The 18,838-nt window shown below is 38.5% G+C and overlaps 1 protein-coding gene across 2 annotated transcripts in view; it reads left to right on the forward strand.

The window, feature by feature from the left end:
* The window catches only part of LOC121908555 (neuronal membrane glycoprotein M6-a-like), a 49,174-nt gene extending 32,595 nt beyond the window's left edge, over positions 1-16,579 (forward strand). For both annotated transcript variants that reach the window (XM_042428677.1, XM_042428684.1), the window contains exons 4-9: positions 1,694-1,886; positions 2,743-2,899; positions 4,410-4,563; positions 7,029-7,105; positions 7,239-7,304; positions 10,235-16,579. In XM_042428677.1, the coding sequence (XP_042284611.1) occupies positions 1,768-1,886; positions 2,743-2,899; positions 4,410-4,563; positions 7,029-7,105; positions 7,239-7,304; positions 10,235-10,387 (726 nt within the window). In that variant the 5' untranslated portion in view covers positions 1,694-1,767 and the 3' untranslated portion in view covers positions 10,388-16,579. The remainder of the gene's footprint in view (positions 1-1,693; positions 1,887-2,742; positions 2,900-4,409; positions 4,564-7,028; positions 7,106-7,238; positions 7,305-10,234) is intronic.
* Positions 16,580-18,838: the final 2,259 nt, after the last annotated feature.

Genomic DNA, 18,838 nt, shown 5'->3' on the forward strand with positions numbered 1-18,838 from the left:
ATAATTTTAGAAAATTAAAGATGAAAATTAAAGTGATGTCTAAATTAAGAAAATATGTGTCATGTAGCAGGTGGATGTGACCTGCTGATAGATGTAACAGCGGAGCAGAGGAGAGAGACTGAGATAGCGACCATAACTGACTTGCTCGCTGGCATTTGACATGTTTTGTTTTTTTTCTTCCCAAAAACAAATAATCTAAAAAATATTTGTATGAAACAAATATTCGTAAAAAAAAAAAAAAAACCCACTATTTGTGCTTTGCCGAATAACGTATTTATATTCAGGCACACCCCTAGTAGAAGTCTTTATGTTGACACAGAGTGCGCTCTACAAGTTAAAGGATGAGTTCCCCTAAATGAGACATATTTTCTCATGTACCTCTAGTGGTATCCAGCCATGCTGATAGGTTTTGGTTTTATGTGGCCAGCTTTTTGATACACATCCATCTCTGAGATTTCTGCCTCCACCCTACTGCAGTAGAAGTGAATGGAATTTTGTTTGTAGCGCTCAAATGAAGTTAAGTGCCCAACCAGTGTAATTTAAACAGCTTTGGGAGTTATAGAAATTGATTTCACTTGTAACAGAGCCAGGTTATCAGTTTCTCTCATGAGCTTTAAAGATGTAATCAATATTCTTATAACAATATATCAAATGACAGTGTGTAATGTCAGAGGTGTCATTTGTAGTGATGAGCTATACAGAGAATTATGAGCTACTCTCAGCTTTACAGAGTTTTTTCAGCTCATTGTTTAACTGTCTGGCTGCAGCTTTACTGTTTGGGTTCACTCCCAGTGCTCTCATAGTGTTGTTTTCATAGAAAAAAAACCTAAAACCCCACTGTAAACTACCTGCTTAGCACTAAACAGCAAACAGACACAGTTAGCGACTAACTGGTGAACATAGTGGAGCTATTAGCAGCTAAAGAGCCAGATGTTTGCCTCAGGAGTTGGTAGAGAGCAAAAACAGCTAAAAAAAAGAGTGAATATTGGACTTACACTGACCAGGTGAACAGAAACACGACTCCAGATGATAATGATAATGTTGCTCTGTAGCTGTGAAGTGTTCCTTTAATGTGAGACAGTTCCCTTCTCTGCGCCTACATACTTTCAAAATAATCCCCTCAGAAGCAAACGAATGTAAATGAGAACATTATTCTGGGTTTTCAGCCAGTTTAGTCCAACTGTATGTAAAATGATGTATGTACTCTATCACTGTATTAGCAGTGCTTCTGTGTTTGTACTGTATGTAATTAGATTTAAGTTGTTAATGTTCTGCAGAAGAGATAAAAGCAGCTAATCAACTTGAGAGCCAAAGACTCTTCATAATAAACTCACAATTAATGAATACACTCCGGGATGCGGTAAGGAAACGCTGAACACACTTTTCATTTCACCACTCTCAATGGAGCTATGATTATTTCAAAGTATAAGTCACTGACTGGGCGCTGGTGCTTGCATCACTTATTTGCATTACTTCCTCTGGGGTGTTTATACTTTGCTAGAAACTGCTTTTCATTCATATTTTGTTTGTTTGGGAATGTATAGTCATGGCAGGTCGTAGTTGCGTAGTTGTTTTATTGAATTCAGAATCATTATAGTGTACAAAACTTATATATGTTACTGATGCCATTCTCTGCATGATGTCGTAAAAGAGACTGTTAGCATTACAGTTCTGTCTTTTCATCTATGTTCAGGTTGTAAGGAGTGCTGTGAGCGATGTGTGGGCAGCCTGCCCTGGGCCTCGCTCATCGCTACCATCCTCCTGTACATGGGCGTGGCTTTGTTCTGTGGGTGTGGCCACGAAGCTTTGAGTGGCACCGTCACCATTCTCCAGAACTACTTTGAAGTCATCAGAGCCCCGGGAGAGACACTGGATGTTTTCATCATGTGAGTTACGTTTTTTACTCTGATTTCATGTTCTAGCACAATTGTTGCACAATACATTGCACCCACTGAGGAATATTATATCTATAAAATGATCTAATTTTGTAAAGATATAATAATAATTTAATATTCTATATGCCACAAGTGTCCAAGTTGAGTTCAGAAACCAGACTTTATTCATTCAAACATTACATCGCCACCATTTACAGTAGCTACCTGAATTTATTACAAGTATCATTTCAAATATTTTATTGTCTTCTTTGAATTTACCTCTTTGATAGTTCAGACCCAAAATACTGTTTCACTGTGTAGGCTTACTTCTGGGAAATCACCCTCAAAAAATAAGGCCACGTTGAACATGAAAGTATAATTAGTATGATTCATTTCATTTACAGCACCATGAAACTGACCCAATTCAGATTTTTTTTTTTTTATCATTGCTTCCACTTTAAAAAAATCCACCACTATAATTATTTCATGATTATGAGGAACTATGTCCTAATTTTGAAGAAAAAGCCCTTAATAATGAAAAAATAACTTAGGTTTTTTTTTTTCTTGCAGTGGTGAAAATAGTCTTTTTCTGTGTTGGTTCACACCTGTGGATATAAATCAGATAGGAATCAATAAATGTGAATGAAAATGTTCCACTTATGTATGAGGGTGGAGACCCCTCCCACTGCCCCAACAGACCCTCACACTCAAGCTTCACTTATTACCTCTGATTTATATTTGGCACGTACACATGGTGGTTTAGCTGATGATAAACATTGAGTCTACAAACAGCACTTCAAGCTGCATGAAAATAAATAAATAGTCATTAACCATTGACACTGTGAGTGTGTGTGTGTTCTCTCCACAGTATTGACATCCTGAAGTACATCATCTATGGTCTTGCAGCTGGATTCTTTGTGTTTGGAGTGCTGTTGCTGGTGGAGGGCTTTTTCACCACCGGAGCTATCAGGGATCTCTATGGAGAGTTCAAGATCACCGCCTGCGGACGCTGCCTGACTGCATTTGTAAGAAATCTTTAGAGCCATTAGATTGAATGTGATACACTGACATTTTAAATTGTGTTCTTTCAGATACACAGGATACTGGCAGTAAAAGGACTAGTTGGCAGTAACTGATCATGTAGTTACTGTTATGTAATGTTAAAACCTCCATCCTTAGATAAAGAAAACATCAATAAAGTGAAACTGAAACAGATGAACATCTTCAGATTGATGATGATTTAGAGAATCCAAACAAATGAGTTATTTGTGAGAAAAAACACTTTCCAGTGTTTTAAGCTGTTTTCACATTCAGCCATTTAATATATTTGTAACATTTTCAATTTTTTAATTTTACATTTTTCCAATGTGAGCAAAATGTTGCCCTTGCTAGTAAAGTATATGTTGCATAATCAGACCAACTCTGCTCCATCGGGGTGCTTACACGTGACTGAGCTGTCCTTTTATATGTATCTGATGACTAACAGATATCCATGTGACATATACCAACATGCATAGAAAACTATTTCACCTCAAGGTCTATTTAGTAGCTGTTTTCAATCATATTACATGAGCTTCATCAGCAGATGGATTTTTCCTAGTTGTCATGGAAATGAAAATACTCAAATTTCCATTTTTACAGAGCACTTCTCAGCTCTCTCACCCATGTTGGTTCAACAGATATTTAAGGAACATTAAACATTTAAGGAACATGTGATCCCTACACTCATATAAAAGTAGCTAAATAATATTATTTCGAGTTTATATCCTGTATATTATGTACTGAAGTGATGACATTAAACAGAATCGGCACTGCTACCTGGACCACAACAAACATTTTCTTATTGCTAACTCTGCAGAGTGTTTCTGAAAATAGATACTGTTTTGAAACACACCAAATCCTGGCCTAACTCAGTATATCACCCTGACAGATCTCTGTGCAGTTATTCCCTGAATCTGAATCTGATCTCTCTGTTAGTCACATCTGATTCATGCGGACGAGGGAGACAAAGAGACAGATTAGGCATTGTCCACTTCTGCGCAAGAAATTCCTCACATCTGTATTTCTCTGCGCAGTGGAGAGGGTATAGGCTTTCTAGTGCAGGCCTCTGGAGACAACACACACAAATACACAGGGCTATGGTCTGTGAGAGAAAGCTAAAAGGCAAGACAAAGAGATTGGAGAGAGAGCAGTCAGTTGCATAAAAGGTGTTTTCATGCCTCAGTGTGAAATGATGGAGAACTGACACAATTACACTCACACCTGTGCAATCTAGTGTTTATGAATGTAATTCACAATTAAAAGCATAATGAAAAATTCAGCTTTCAAAGAAATATACTTTCTGCATTTAGTGTATGGTGTAAAGTAAATATCACATTGTCACCTGTGAGTAAGCAACATTAAAAATTAAAATGACCTGCATGCTCATTCTTTTTCATGAAATGATGGTGAATTTAAATTCTAATAAAGCTTGAGAAGTGGGTTTAGTGTATGGCCGACTCTGTCACTGGTAATCTCTCGCCTCTGTGTTTGCAGCTGATGTTCCTCGCCTACCTGTTCTTCCTGGTGTGGCTGGGAGTGACAGCATTCACCAGCCTGCCGGTCTTCATGTACTTTAACGTCTGGACAATGTGTCAGAACACAAGCTTGGTCGAGGGAGCTAACCTCTGCCTGGACCTGCGCCAGTTTGGTATGTGCCATGATAACATGATCTGTCGCTGGTGGATGGATGGAAGAAGATACCTACATTATGTTGTGTGTTTCTTCGAAATGTGTATGGATATGTTAAGCAAGAAAGAATCTCTGATTAGAAAGACATACAAACACTATATGCTTATGTGTCTTGTTTAGACATGACTTGATACAGTCATGTTACACTTTAGTATTCCACTCACTTCATTTCAAACACATAGAGTGGACAGAGAAAAGCATCTTTAGGCTTTCAGAGCTGAAGCTTGGTGAACTTTGACCTGCTTTTGAGCAAATGAATTTACCCACCGCACTGCTCTGACCTGAAAAAATCCCTTTTTCCGCCTTTTGGTGTTTACTTAAGTGGAAATGGTTTTTTTATCGTGTCATCTTTTGAATACAGTCTGTCCATGTATCTTGTGATTTTGAAATAGTGTCAGTGGAAAAAAAGTCCCAATAATCCTGATAACCACCTGATAGCTGACAGAACACACACTGTGTGTATCCTCCTGCTCGCGTGCAGGCAAGTAAATGGCAAATCACCAAAATACCAAACTGGCATAGGCTATGGAAAAGCCTGCGTGTGTGTGATAAAATTGCCAAATTGCCAGTAGAAAGCCCACAGTGTGCCATGTGCTGGAATGACAATAGAGCCCAGATTGTCTACTGAAAATCTACTGAAAAGGTGATCTGGACTAATTAAGCTGAAATAAACTTTATTAGTAGTGTACAGGGCTGCCAAGTCTCACACGTTCACCATGACACTTACGCAATTGACACTTTTCACACGCTCTCTTGCCACATGTCCATTTTTTCAAACAGTGAAAAACAAATTCATAACTGATAACGTCGTGGGGTGAAAAGAGGACATTGACAACGCACGGACAGACAAGACAGAGCAGCACCGTGCAACAACGAGTTATTGAGACCATCAGTGGGAAAGCCAGAAATATACACAAATCTATTATATTGTTTTATTCCCATACATACTGCTCAGAGTAATCTCAGTCAGCAGCAGCAGCACAGCATCTCTCCCTCTCCTCTCGCACCATTTGCACACAGGCAGGGGTGAGAGTGAGTTACTATGGTTACAGGGACGCTCTGTGTCTTTGTCTTTGAAGATGCCTTGTGAGGACTGAGAATAGCAACCCTCAGGTTTAACAATGTTTAACCAGGTTTAATTATCCAAATCATATTATGATGTGTTGTAAGACTGTTCCTTCTACCCACTACCATTTTATGAAATCGTCTAATAATCATTTCCTCTCATGTTCCACCCAATTATTTACTGTTCTTGATGCATTCTTGGTTTTCATAGCACCCTCAATCTAACTTATCTAGACTAGTGTAGTTGGCTGTTTCTTGACTCAATCCAAGAGGTTAGGTGGTGTAGAAATGCAGGAAATTTGTTTTAAAATGCTTTTACCCCCAGACCCCCCCAGCAATTATGTATCTTTCCAAGTTTGCTCCTAAATTTTAATACATAACCACGCACCCATGGTGAAGAGCATAGATCTTTGTTATCCTGTGTTCAAATATCTGGTGTGTAATAACCACATCATCTACAAATCCTGACCCAGTCAAAACTACAAATATTAGGAAAAAGAAGTGAAAAGGGCACATAAAAGAGAGAGCCATTCAAGCCATTCTCACAGAGGACAGACTGCAGGGTAAAAGGACCTGTTGATGGGGAGGTAAGAAGATTCTGAAAAAAGAAAAGAAAATGGTGACAATTACTAGAAAACCAAATAACAACAGGGAGTTTTGTAAAGCTTAGAGTGATCAAATTGAGAGAACACAGTGGTCTATTGTTCAATTCAAGTTTATATTCTATATTCTGTTTTTTTCTGTTAAAATCTATGACATCTGACATCATATTAAACCATCCAACTATTGTAAAAGATTGATTGATTCTAGTTATAGACATGTGTACATGCATACAATGCATACTGTATTTCAATCAGATACTGTAACAGTTATTATTATCTTACATGATGCAATCACCGCACCACCCACCATGTTGCTCTACAGGATGCCCACATAAAACTAAAAGACACACCAAGATGCACTTGGTGAGTCTCTTCACTGCCATCTAGTGTCCATGTTTTTAAACTGCAAAAGGACCTCCGGTGAGCAATCTAATGCCTGCATCTAATGAACATTTCTCATGGGGAACAATTACAATATTTCACCTAAAAGAAAATCACTGGGTCATTAAAGTTTTCATTCAACACCGTGGTAATTTTGAGGTGAGTGTGAGTGTTGTGTTGGCACTCCCTCATATTGTGTATCCATTTTTAGAGCCACCAGCAGTACATTGTGATCTTACTGGACAGTTCACAGTGGGACCAGTGAAGCATGGTTGTGCTGGAGACAAGAGAATACATTTTAAACAACTTTGATTAAATAAATACAATACAAAACACAAAAAGACAGAAAATAATTGATGATGTTTCTATTCATCAGGAGCAGTGACCATCTCTGAGGAGAGGAAGGTGTGTACAGGATCTGAGAAGTTCTTCAAGATGTGTGAATCCAACGAGGTAAGACTTGTTACAGTATTTAAAGAGATTCAGATGAAAATATGATGATTTGCTATTTGTGTCACAACTGATCATCATCTAAGACAAAGAGCAGAAAAAACTGAATTTCCAAGTTTTATTGTGTGTGTTACAGCTGGACTTGACCTTCCATCTGTTTGTGTGCGCACTGGCAGGAGCTGGAGCTGCTGTCATTGCCATGGTGAGCACCATTATTCTCATATCTGACTGGTTATTAAAGGATCCTGGAGTATTAATTAGTACTGAATGGTATGACCTCCAACCCCAGGTGAACTTGACAGGAAAAAATACACACGGAAATGAATTGTCCTACAAAGGCAAGATGCAGTAACTATGTATTGTGTTAAGACCAGAATCTGCATTCTGGACATGTTTTACTATAGAGACAATGATTATGCCATGGAAATGTATTGTTTCTGTGTAAACAGCATTTTAAATTTGCACAGTAACATCACTCTGTGCAGGGCTCCTGTGGCAGTTCCTGCAAAACAAGTGTCTGTCTCTCAGTGAAACTTCCCTGAATACATAAAGGTTAAGAATAAAAATATTTTATTGATTTTAATATAAATATAATAGCAGAAGGGCAGAGAGACACATATTAAAGTTTATTTTCTTAAATAAAGTAGTACAAATGGAGCACAAACCTGAAAGAACACATTTTCTTGGTAAACACTGCATACTGTATTCACCTTGCATCCTATGAATATTATCCAAAGGCGGAGTGCAGTATCTGCATTTTTAGGTATCATGTAGTTCTATGGCATTCTATGTTATATAAAAAGACATAAAATGAGGGTGTTACAAGTTTTCTGTTTGTTACACAGTTTTTCAGCTGCCCCGAAAAATTTAAACCATTTTTTCTCAACTTCATTGCTTCCATAGTTACTGTTCTCTGCCAGGAGATTCAGGAAGTAATGTGACTACATGGTTTAAAACATGACTATATGACACATACTGACCTCACCGTTCAAAATACAATTTAGACCATACCATATTTATGGATATTAACATTACCTGTTTGCAGTTGTATTTACAAGAAGTGCAGATGGTAGAGAGGGCCTCGTTTTTAGCCCAGTGTGTGTGTGTGTGTGTGTGTGTGTTAGAGAGAGAGAGGAGTGAATCTATTCTTGTGTGTCTGCAGTAATACAGTCGGTGAGTCACCAGGCTGTTCAGATATCTGAGGTGTGGAGAGGATTTGTTCTGTCAGATATCCTCCTCTACACTGTATGCATTCAGCAGTTATCTACTAACCTGGGCCTTCACTGTTACTTAATGTTATCTCTGTCTCTTGTCCTGCGAGCAGTGTAAAAAGCCAAATATTAATGCACAACCATCCATTTTCTGCACCTGTTTATTCCTGCTCAGAGTCACAGGGGGTTGGAGTCTATCCCAGAAACACACTCCACCTCCCCCACAGTTTTCTTTCACAGAAACAAAATTGTGAAGCCTTTAAACCCTAAAGCATCTCAGCTCTGTGTGGGACGTCCAAGACAATATTTACTGAATGTGATGAATCAAATGTATTTCTTTATTGTGGCAACTGGTACAGTAGTTTTTTCTTCTAGACAAAAATTTCTTATCAACACAATTTGATGCTGTAGAATGTTAACAGTATATGCATATCTGTTTTTGTGACTTGATTATGTCTCCACAGTGAGAAGTAGTAGAGTGTGGTGAGCATTTAAAAGGGTGTCTTCACAATGGATTTGTTGAAGACGTCTAATTACCTGAACTGTAATTCATTAAAGGACCAGTGAATAGAATTTAGTGGCATCTAGCAGATCAGACTTGGCAGACATGGAATATAATATTCTTAAATATGTTTTAATTAGTGTATAATCACCTGAAAATAAGAATCGTGTTTTTGTGAGCTTAGAATGAGCCATTTATATCTACATAGGGAGTGGGTCCTCTTCCATGGAGCCCGCCATGTTGCACCGCCATGTTTCTACAGTAGCCCAGAACATACAAACCAAACACTGACTCTAGAGAGGGCCTTTCCTGTTTTTCGTGAGTTTCACCAAGTAGGTCTATCTGCAGACTCACAGTATCTACACAACACACTCACTTTACTACATGACACAGGCGTGAGGAGGGGGTTGGTTAGGGTTAGGGTGGGGGTCGGAGGTGTGTGTTGTGTAGCAGGCCGTTACGGTGACAACATCAGGAGGAGTGTGTCGCGTAGTAAAGTGGGCGCGTCATGTGGTGAAGTGGATGCGTCGTGTAAGTCTGCAAGACTGCAGATAGATCCTTCTCAGTTTCACGGCCACCTTTGGTTCTCCTACACGCTTGGAAGGGGAGGTGGAGGGGGAGGGTTGTTCAGTTGGTTGCAATCTGCAACCTCACAGCTAGATGCCACTAAATCCTCCACACTGGTCCTTAAAGTCTGAAGTACCTCAGAGTGAATTAAAATGCTGTCCTTTATTTGGTCACAAGGGGGCACTAGAGTTGAAAATGTTAGAGGAGAGAGTCTCCATCTCCACACAGCTGCAATAAGCCTATTGCACCATTGTTTTCTACCCACAAATCAATAATCCTTGTTTTCTAAAGCTGTGCCCCTACTGCATACTACATACTAGTTGTATGCTGGTTTTCAATATGTAGTACTTTCATATTAGTGAAAAAACTGATTCGTTGTATTAATATTTAATTCTACGGACCCTCCAAGACTCCAAAAGATTTTTTAAATTTTTTATCTAGTGCGCACAAGATATGGTTCATGTTCGCACAAGATGCTAACTAAAAAAGATATGAGCCTAAAGGATTTTTTTATCTAGTGCACACAGGATAAAGATTTGTGTGAACAAGATGGATCCAATATCTTATTATTAATATTATCTTTTGGGACTTTGGGGGCTCCGTAGTACACAGAGTACTATATAACAAATACTATATAACATGCACCTGATGGAATGATCATACTCTCATCACACCTTGTATATATTACTTCAGTACACTTTGTCCAAGATCTGTCTGTCTCTTATTCAGGTAGCATGTGGACTAATTTTGTAATGTAGAAACCTTGCATGTTAGGAGTTTTTTCTATTTTGATTTGGTCTGGTTTGCTACATACAAACACTTATGAACCCTCACCCTTCTCTCCTCCCTCAGGTCCACTTCCTGATGGCTCTAGCTGCCAACTGGGGCTACCTGAAGGATGCCAGCCGGATGCAGAAGTATGAAGACATCAAGTCGAAGGAGGAGCAGGAGCTGCATGACATCCACTCTACACGCTCCAAAGAACGCCTCAATGCCTACACATAAACACACACCTACAAGAAACGACACACACACACTTACCTGTCAGACACACACAAGATGATACATGCTCACACACACTCACACACAAACATGGCCTGACACAAGCCTAAGGATAGCAGAAACATACAGTACATGCATGAGTGAAAAAAAAACATACACAATCGTACACTACAACACACAACTAAAGACATGAGTAGGCAGAAGTTACTAACAAAAAAATGATGAAAACACAGACACCAACATCATCCTGGTGTTCCCAGTGGATCATTTGCTCAGGTTGTACGCTAACGCTTAAGCATCCATTATGTTGAGTGAGAGTATGCTTTTAGCTTTACCTCCAACATGAAAAATTCTTTATGGCTACATTTCGCTGTTGTATGTAGAAAAATAAAATTTAGAAGAAATTCGATCCAAAAGTCATGAGCAGCTATCACTTCTCTTGACAGGGGAAGTGAGTCTGCTGGGTGAGATAAATACATGATTGATTTTTTAAAATGCTACAAAAACATAAATCAGATTTATGCCGTTTGTGATATTTTACTTTGAATATTTCTGAATATAAAGACATAAATTTACCAGGGCTGGCCTCAGGCTTTTTGAAGGCCCTAAGAATCCCTTTCTCCTCCCCCACCCCTACACTCACAGTGCTAACCTGTAACACTTCTAAGTTATCCAAGGCATTTAAGGTTTGCCTTTTAGCTAGGTAGCATTATATATCATTTTCCTCCAAAAACTATTGGTTAGCTGTTTGAAAAGTGCTTTGCTATGTGTGTATGTGCAGAACAATCAACTACAACTAGCCTATAATCACAGAAAAAAACAACAAAAACCTTACAAACACTTAGCAAAACAAACCAGTACAGTGTATGTATAAAACAGCACAAGAAAATATTACTTGAAGAAATACCAAAAAAAAACCCAAAGAACCCAAAGAAATGTCACATTTTTGCTTGTGGCCCCCCAGTAGTTTGCCTGCGTTCGGGCCAGCCATGCTTTTCCTTTTAAGATTGCAGACACTTAACTAAACGTTGCCATCTTTACTTGTGTCAGTGTTACCGGCTTACTGTCACTCAACAATATGGATACCAACATCACAGGAACTGTTAGCATAGCACACAGATGAATTTGGTGTCTATGAGCTCATCATTTAACGGGGGAGCCGTCCAGCAGGACAATGTCACTGTCTCCCCCACAAGAGCCTCAATACCTGCAGTACACACATCACACATAACTCATTCACACACACACACACACACACACACACACACACACATATAGATGTGGCTGAATGGTCGGTGTTGTGCAGGCAGTGTTGTATGGTGGTGTCATGCTGTGTCGTGTCGTTTCGCCACATTATGATGACTGGTATTGCAGAGAAATATGGTCCCTGAGGAAATTTGTACCTCCTGGGTACAAATGGGTAGCTTTGCTAACTTTCCTCCCTTCCCTTCTCTTTTTCTCCCTCCTTTTCTCCTCTGACCTCACCTTTCCTTCTCTATTCTGCGACCTCCTCATCTTGAGCCCAGTTTCATTAGTTGTTCCACATATTCTTCTTGGACATACTGACCAGTATGTCCATCAGATGGCCATGTGCAGGGCAGGGGGTTGGGTTTTTGAGACAGAATGCACTTAAGAAGGCTTAATAGTTAATTGTAACAATAACAAAGAAACCATATATTGATTGATAAAATATGCAGATGAATTGATGTCATAAGTAAGTCAAAATTCTCTTAATAGTATTTTATTTTTACTGTATATTACATGTCAGTTGAACTATCAGAGTATAAGTACTTCAGATGGCAGCGGGGATTTCAAAGAGGCCATTTAAAACAACTAGTGAAACGGTGCTTTGTGTCCTTTTCCCCCTCGTCCCCAGTTTGTATAAACTTGTGATTTGTCCTCAGAAACAGCACATCTTAGCAGCACAAAGTCTTTTTAACGTGTCTCATCAGTCTGTTAAATGATGTTTTTTCTCACTTTTTGGAATTTTGCCACATTTTTATCAGTATCATTTATGTGTAATTTTAGCATTGGGGGTATTTAAAGAGGGCAGGTGTGTGTTTTGGGGGGGTGTTATATCACATTCACATTTTCATGTAATGATTCTGTATTTCAGTGATTCTGCACACACACAAACACACATACATATGCGTATACACCAATCATCCTTAAGAGTTTCAATTCTTTTGTTGTCATGTTTTGTTTTTCATATCTTTTTTTCATCAGGCCCTAATGTGACCAAAATTACTGTTCAGTCATAAGTTACATTTCAAAAATCACTGATACTTCTGTAACAGTCGGCTTGTCATTGGTGACATGAACAGATAATTACTGTGAATTGTGGATGGTGTCTTGGTTGTTCAGGAGTGGCTTCTTTTTAAAGGCTGAGCTTGTTATTTTCTGTCTGAGCCGGATGTTTTTAAAGATGGAGGATTCTAGTAAAGCAGAACAGAAGCATTTCGTGGCGTTTTTAAAATCTTATGAAGCCATTGGTGGATTTTGTGAGGCGTCTGAAGTGGATAGGCGTGATGCATACCCTTGAAGAAGGAAACAGTTAGTTTTCAAAATTTAAACAAGCTCTGGACGTGCTTAAGGAAGAGGAGATAAAACTCAACACTGGTGGCTGCAGGGACTGATTGAACTGCAGTAGTGTTATTGGGAATGAATCATGGTCTGGGAATGATTTGCTTTTCTGGATTGGTTTCATATGGATCCAAAGCTGTTCCCAGTTCATATATTTGGTGCCTCAATTATCTCCTCGGGTGTTTTTATTGTGAATGCTGAATATTGTATTAGTCTCAGATCAAAAGCTACACTTGCCAGGATGCAGTTTTTAGTAATCTGCCTGGATTGGATTTTAAAATTAGGAACCTTTTTATTTTTTGAAATGACCAATAACACTCGTTTTAGCCTATAGTTATGGTGAGAAAAATCAGGATTACCTTACTTGTTCTTATGCAGTGTAAACACCACTTCAGCTTCAGAAGAAGAAGATCTGAAAATTAAGCTAATGAAACTTAGTGTGTCACCAGTGTACAGGCCTGTTCTGTTTGTATTATGTGTTAAACCAGCCGTTAGAATAGAAGGATTGTATGTTATGTCCTGTAATAAGCTGTGAAGGAAAGTGATGATTCTCTATCTGCCAGTAGAGATGACTGAGAGGGAATTCAGTGCGTGTTCAGAATGATGAAGATGGTGGTGCTGATGGTGATAGTGGTGATGACGTTGGTCATTGAAGGGTTCGATTTGATGAGACTACCAGCACAGACACACACACACACACACACACACACACACACACACAGACACACACAGACTCCACCACCGCCATCACTCTGAGCCATAATTCTTTGCTCTTTTACTTTTCACCAATAACATTTCACTATTTTATTATCAACTTGTAATCTTTGAAACTTTTTAAATGTGAACTCATTTAATTGGAAAAAAATTAATGTGTTTTTTCTTTTCCTTTTTGTGGGCAGTATTAAGCACTGTACCTACATTAACTCTGTATAAAGATATACATATATGTGAAACAGTTGAGGTGCGCAGCCGGGAGAATGATTTCCTATCGGTTACAGAGTCTGGAGGAGGTTGTTCAGTCCCAATGTCCTGAGCTTCTACTCCCTATAAAAGCTGCATTTACACACACACACACACATAAGATATGGGGTTTTTAAGTATTTGAAACACAGTGAGGAGAGAAAATACCAACAAAACAGATGGATGCTACAGATCAGCAAGTCTCAGCAAGATGATTTTCACAATATTCTAAAAGGTAGAGAAAACATTCAGATATTGAAAAAGGGTTGGTAATAATATAAAGTATACATCACGTCAGTTGTAGTAAATGAGGTAAGACGTGCAAAAACACCAGTATAGACCTTTAAGTATCAGACATGGTCACAAGATGGCACCCCAGCCTCTTATAAAATGTTAATGACCATGAGAAGATCAGAGCAGCGTAGTAGTATTTTCTCACAAACTAATTGGAATCTAATTTCTTCCACGATCACACTGGTAAAAGAGTTGAAATCAGATTCTTTGTGTTGTGTATATGCAGCTGAAAGTTACAAAATGAAAAAAAAAAAAAAACACCATGTTCACAGAGGGGGGACTCCACCAGACTCGTGTCTTGTTCAGGTGTGTCTCGGCTGCATACAGTCAGTATTTTTAAGGGTCTAGTTTTACAGTAACAGTATTCTATCATTTCATTGCCTGACAATGGATGTCTTGTCAGTGTTTTTAACCTCAGATAAAAAAAAATAGTTTTTTGTGCACTTATTGACCATTGTGAGCTCTCTCTCTCTAATTCTTGGTGTGTAAGTGCATTGAGATCCCCATCGTGGGACCTGTGTATAGTCTTGCAGCATTGGTTATAACCTGAAGAAATAACAATGATGAAAATGAATGAATTCATAATAATGAAGAAAATCTTATACTAGGTAAAAAAAAAAAAAAAAAAAAATTAAAAAAGACAGTGAATCTAGTTGTTGTTTGTGGCATGGTTATGCATTCAATGGTCATAATTTAAATGATTAAAACAATACAAAAAAATCATTCTTTACCACTGGCACTGTTCTGCTGTTTTTGTTTTGTTTTCCACTTTTCAGTGTGCAGTATTGCGGTTCCTGTTGCTAATGGTGTTGCTAAGCTAGCTTGCTTGCTCAGTTGTTTACCACCAGAGCAATATATTGTAGCAGTTTGATGAAATCAAAAAGGAAACAAGAAATCCATAGCCGTAAATTTCTGGCATACAAGTGCATGAATCTATGATTGCAAGTCTTAAGTGATATGATCATGGTGTTCTTTAGTGTTTATAAAGCGGATTTGCAGATGTGTAATGTATTGCTCTGGCCACCCATTATCCTGCACCCACCTGTGCTCACATCCTCTTCCTCTCTCTGTATGGGGGTTTAGGCTACATTCACACCACAGCTCTTGATGTCCAATTCTGATTTCTTTTTTTTCTTTTTTTTTTGCAATATTTGAATTCAAAAGTGACTCATATTTGATTTCTTGTGTTTACGTGCTTGAAACAACCTGCATGTGTACACAAGAGTCAGTGATGCATAAGTAAAGCACCACGTAACCTAGCAACAAGCACAGTCTGCACAGCTCACACAGCCAGATCACTAACAAGGCTAAATAATGATTCAAACCACTACCCAAGCAGATTTAGATCACGTTTGAAGGTGAAAAAGAATGAGGCCTGGTTATAGTCCACAATGACTGCTGCTACCTGGGTTCAGAGGGATGCAAGGAACTAACAGGCATTAGATTCCTTTTGAATTGGATCACTGCATATGAATGTGGCCAAAATTAGATATGAAAAAATGTAGTTTTTCATCTGAGCAAAAATTCAAATTGGGTCATCTTTGGCAGTCGGTGTAAATGCAGCTTAAATTAATCCAAAGCACCTAAAAGTTTGGTATTTAAGCCACAAGAAGATCCAGCTGCTGTTAGAATCAGGAAGAGGATGTGAGCTGCTTGCTCTCCATTTGTTCAAGTCTCCTCATTTAACCCATGTCTCTTTGTGAAGATGAATATGTGTATTGACATGTACTAATCCTGCGTCCTTCTTGTCTACCCACTGACCACTGCTGAACATGGTCTTACTTTACCATTCCACAATCCTGACTGCCCACATTTGTGACAGGATTCAGAAATCTGACCATGTCAGCATAAATCATGAATTTCAACAACATGAAATCTGATTTATAACCTTCCGTGAGAAAGATTTGATCTGTTTTTGACTGTGTAACTGGGATATTCTTCCCTGTTTTTGCAGCTATAAAACCTCAGTTCTGCATCACAGGATGAAAAATCTGATCCTCTGTGCCTGAATAAATTCAGCTCTTGTCCACCATGAACTGAACCACAGATCCAAAAGCTGATGTCAGTCTGCGACCATAAACTGATCATCACGTGTTTCAGATCCATGCATTATGTCAGGTTGGACATTTTGGACGTTGGGAGTAGTCTTTTTTTTCTGTCTCCATAGTATTTTAGACTTTTTGTACTTCACTCTGGTTGCTTAGTAGCAGGCTTTATCTGATTCACTCCTCCATTTTTGTACATATCTGTGCCAACAGCTTGGGCAGACAGTGGCTTTTTTTATTTGTAAAGACATAAACTTGCTTGCATATATAAATAAAATGAAATAATACACTTGTGTACTTGTTAATAAGGGAACATTTTGAGTTTGTGTCTTCATTTCCTGCTGTCATGGTTGATTCTAAGTTTTTATAGATTACCCATTTATATACTTCTCTCAGTTAACATTTATTAATTGTGACAAATTCATAGTCAATAAGGTAAATTCCATCATGAGCAGTGATAGAAATCCATGTAATGGAAGAGGCAATACTACAAGAATAGAGTTTCAACTTCTAGATTACATTAGACCAAATCCAATGCAATGTGAGAGCATAGAATTGAATAAAGACAATATAATTAACATAGAGGAATTTAACATTTCTGTCTTCTGGCTCTTTTGACAAAAAGCAGTAGCTCTACAGATTTCACTTTGTGAATATATGATCAAAACCATTTATATGTACCCCAAAGGATGTAGGCTCTGTGTGTGTAATGATTGATAAAAAAAAGATGCATTATCTAGAACACATTAACATTCAACGCAGGTGGAACAGTGGAGTGAAATGGTGATCTGAGTTTATACACTGAAGGAAATTAAGTGACAGCTCTTCAGTTGGCCAGGAACTTGAACACAGGTACAGTATTTAGATATTTTCCTCTTGGTGAATTGAATATTCTATCACTGCTAATACCCTGCTATAGAAATAACTTGATAAGGTTAAAGAGTCCCATCTAGTGGTCAGTTTAAATCAATACATTTTACATCAGTCCTGGTTGATTTGGCGACACCTGTGGTCACTGGTGGTAGCTGAAAGTGTGGTTTAAAGGTCCTATATGTAAGAATTATGAAGCAATTGACATGTAATAATATTTTTTATTGCCAATCAGTGAACAGGTTTTAACTTAACAAATGAAAAAAAACAGTCTGTGGACTGATTTCTATGTGAAGCACCAGAGCCAGATTTTCTGTGAAAATACAAAGGATGTGACATTTTTGTGTGCTCCCAAGTCTCAAGTCTCAAACAACAGGCATAATAACACAACAACACAACAAAAACGACGCTATCTGAGTAGAAACACCCTGCAGATATTAGCTCTCCAGCTAATGAGATGACTAGCTGTCCCCATTGACCACAAGACATTCACAACAAAACACTCCTGCAGTGACAAGTCACCCACTCCCGAGCACACACAGCTAAAACATTATTTCCTCAACAAAGGAGCAGAAAACAAGCTCCACAGCGATAGCAGAACATAGCTTACCCCTTTTTGTTTGTCCTGTTGGTAGTCCAAAGGTCATAATAAGCACACGTCACAACAAAACAACAGCGTGTTGCTCACCAAGCACAGCTCGCTGAGCCTGCCGCTGTTTAGTAAACACAGTTGGTAAAAACAAAAGTTGGCGGTTTGCAGGTCGGATCAGGTTCGGGTGGTTGATTAACGCATATTTTTGCAGGTTGGGTGGTACAGATTGGCTCTCACCAGCCAGAGGCCACAGCGCAGCAGGAGTCTCTGTGTGTTTACTGTGTGTGTGTGTTTGTGTGTGAGTGAGTGTGCACATGTGCATACTAGGGGTGTGCCTGAATCCAAATACATTCAGCAAAGCACAAATAGTGTTGTTTTTTTTACGAACACTTACTTCGTACAAACATTTTAAAAATTACTTGTTTTCAGGAAGAAAAAAAAAAAGTCAAATACCAGCATGCAGGTCAGTTACATCACTATCTCTCTCCTCTGCTGTAACATCTATCAGCAGGTCTCAACTAGGAAAGTCACATTCACCTGCTACATGACGCACATTTACTAATTTGGACATCACTCCCAGAGTTGGGGGTGTTCACCGCAGATAAAGCTGAGCTACTGACACACAAAAAGTGCTCCCAAGGGACTCTACATAACCTGTTGTTCTCCTACTTGTAAAAAATAGGCAATAAATGAAAAGTGCAAAGCAAAAATCGCCTTTGAAGTTCTTCTCTACACATAACACGGTGTTACGGGTGTATAAATAAGTAGAGGTCTGTCTGCGCATTTGCAATGCATTTAGTTTTAGTTCAGTAGTCAGTCCAGTCGTCTATGATCTGGATCTCTAGACTCCAGTTCGAGACCCATTGTGGGGACCTCTGTCATAAGATAGTTTATTCATGAACACTTATTTTAACACTTTAATATCCTAAAATTAAAAGCGTAATAAAAACAAAAACTGGATTTTTACGTCTATTTCCAATTTTATTCAAATACAAATACAAGTATAAATAATTTTGCTGCCTCTACAAATATAGATACAAATACTGGGCTCTCTTCACATCCCTAGTACATACAGCAGGGGCTGACTGACTAGGAGTTAGAGATACTTTG

The sequence above is a fragment of the Thunnus maccoyii genome, chromosome 2 (genome assembly GCF_910596095.1).
Source record: "Thunnus maccoyii chromosome 2, fThuMac1.1, whole genome shotgun sequence".
Taxonomy (NCBI): domain Eukaryota; kingdom Metazoa; phylum Chordata; class Actinopteri; order Scombriformes; family Scombridae; genus Thunnus; species Thunnus maccoyii.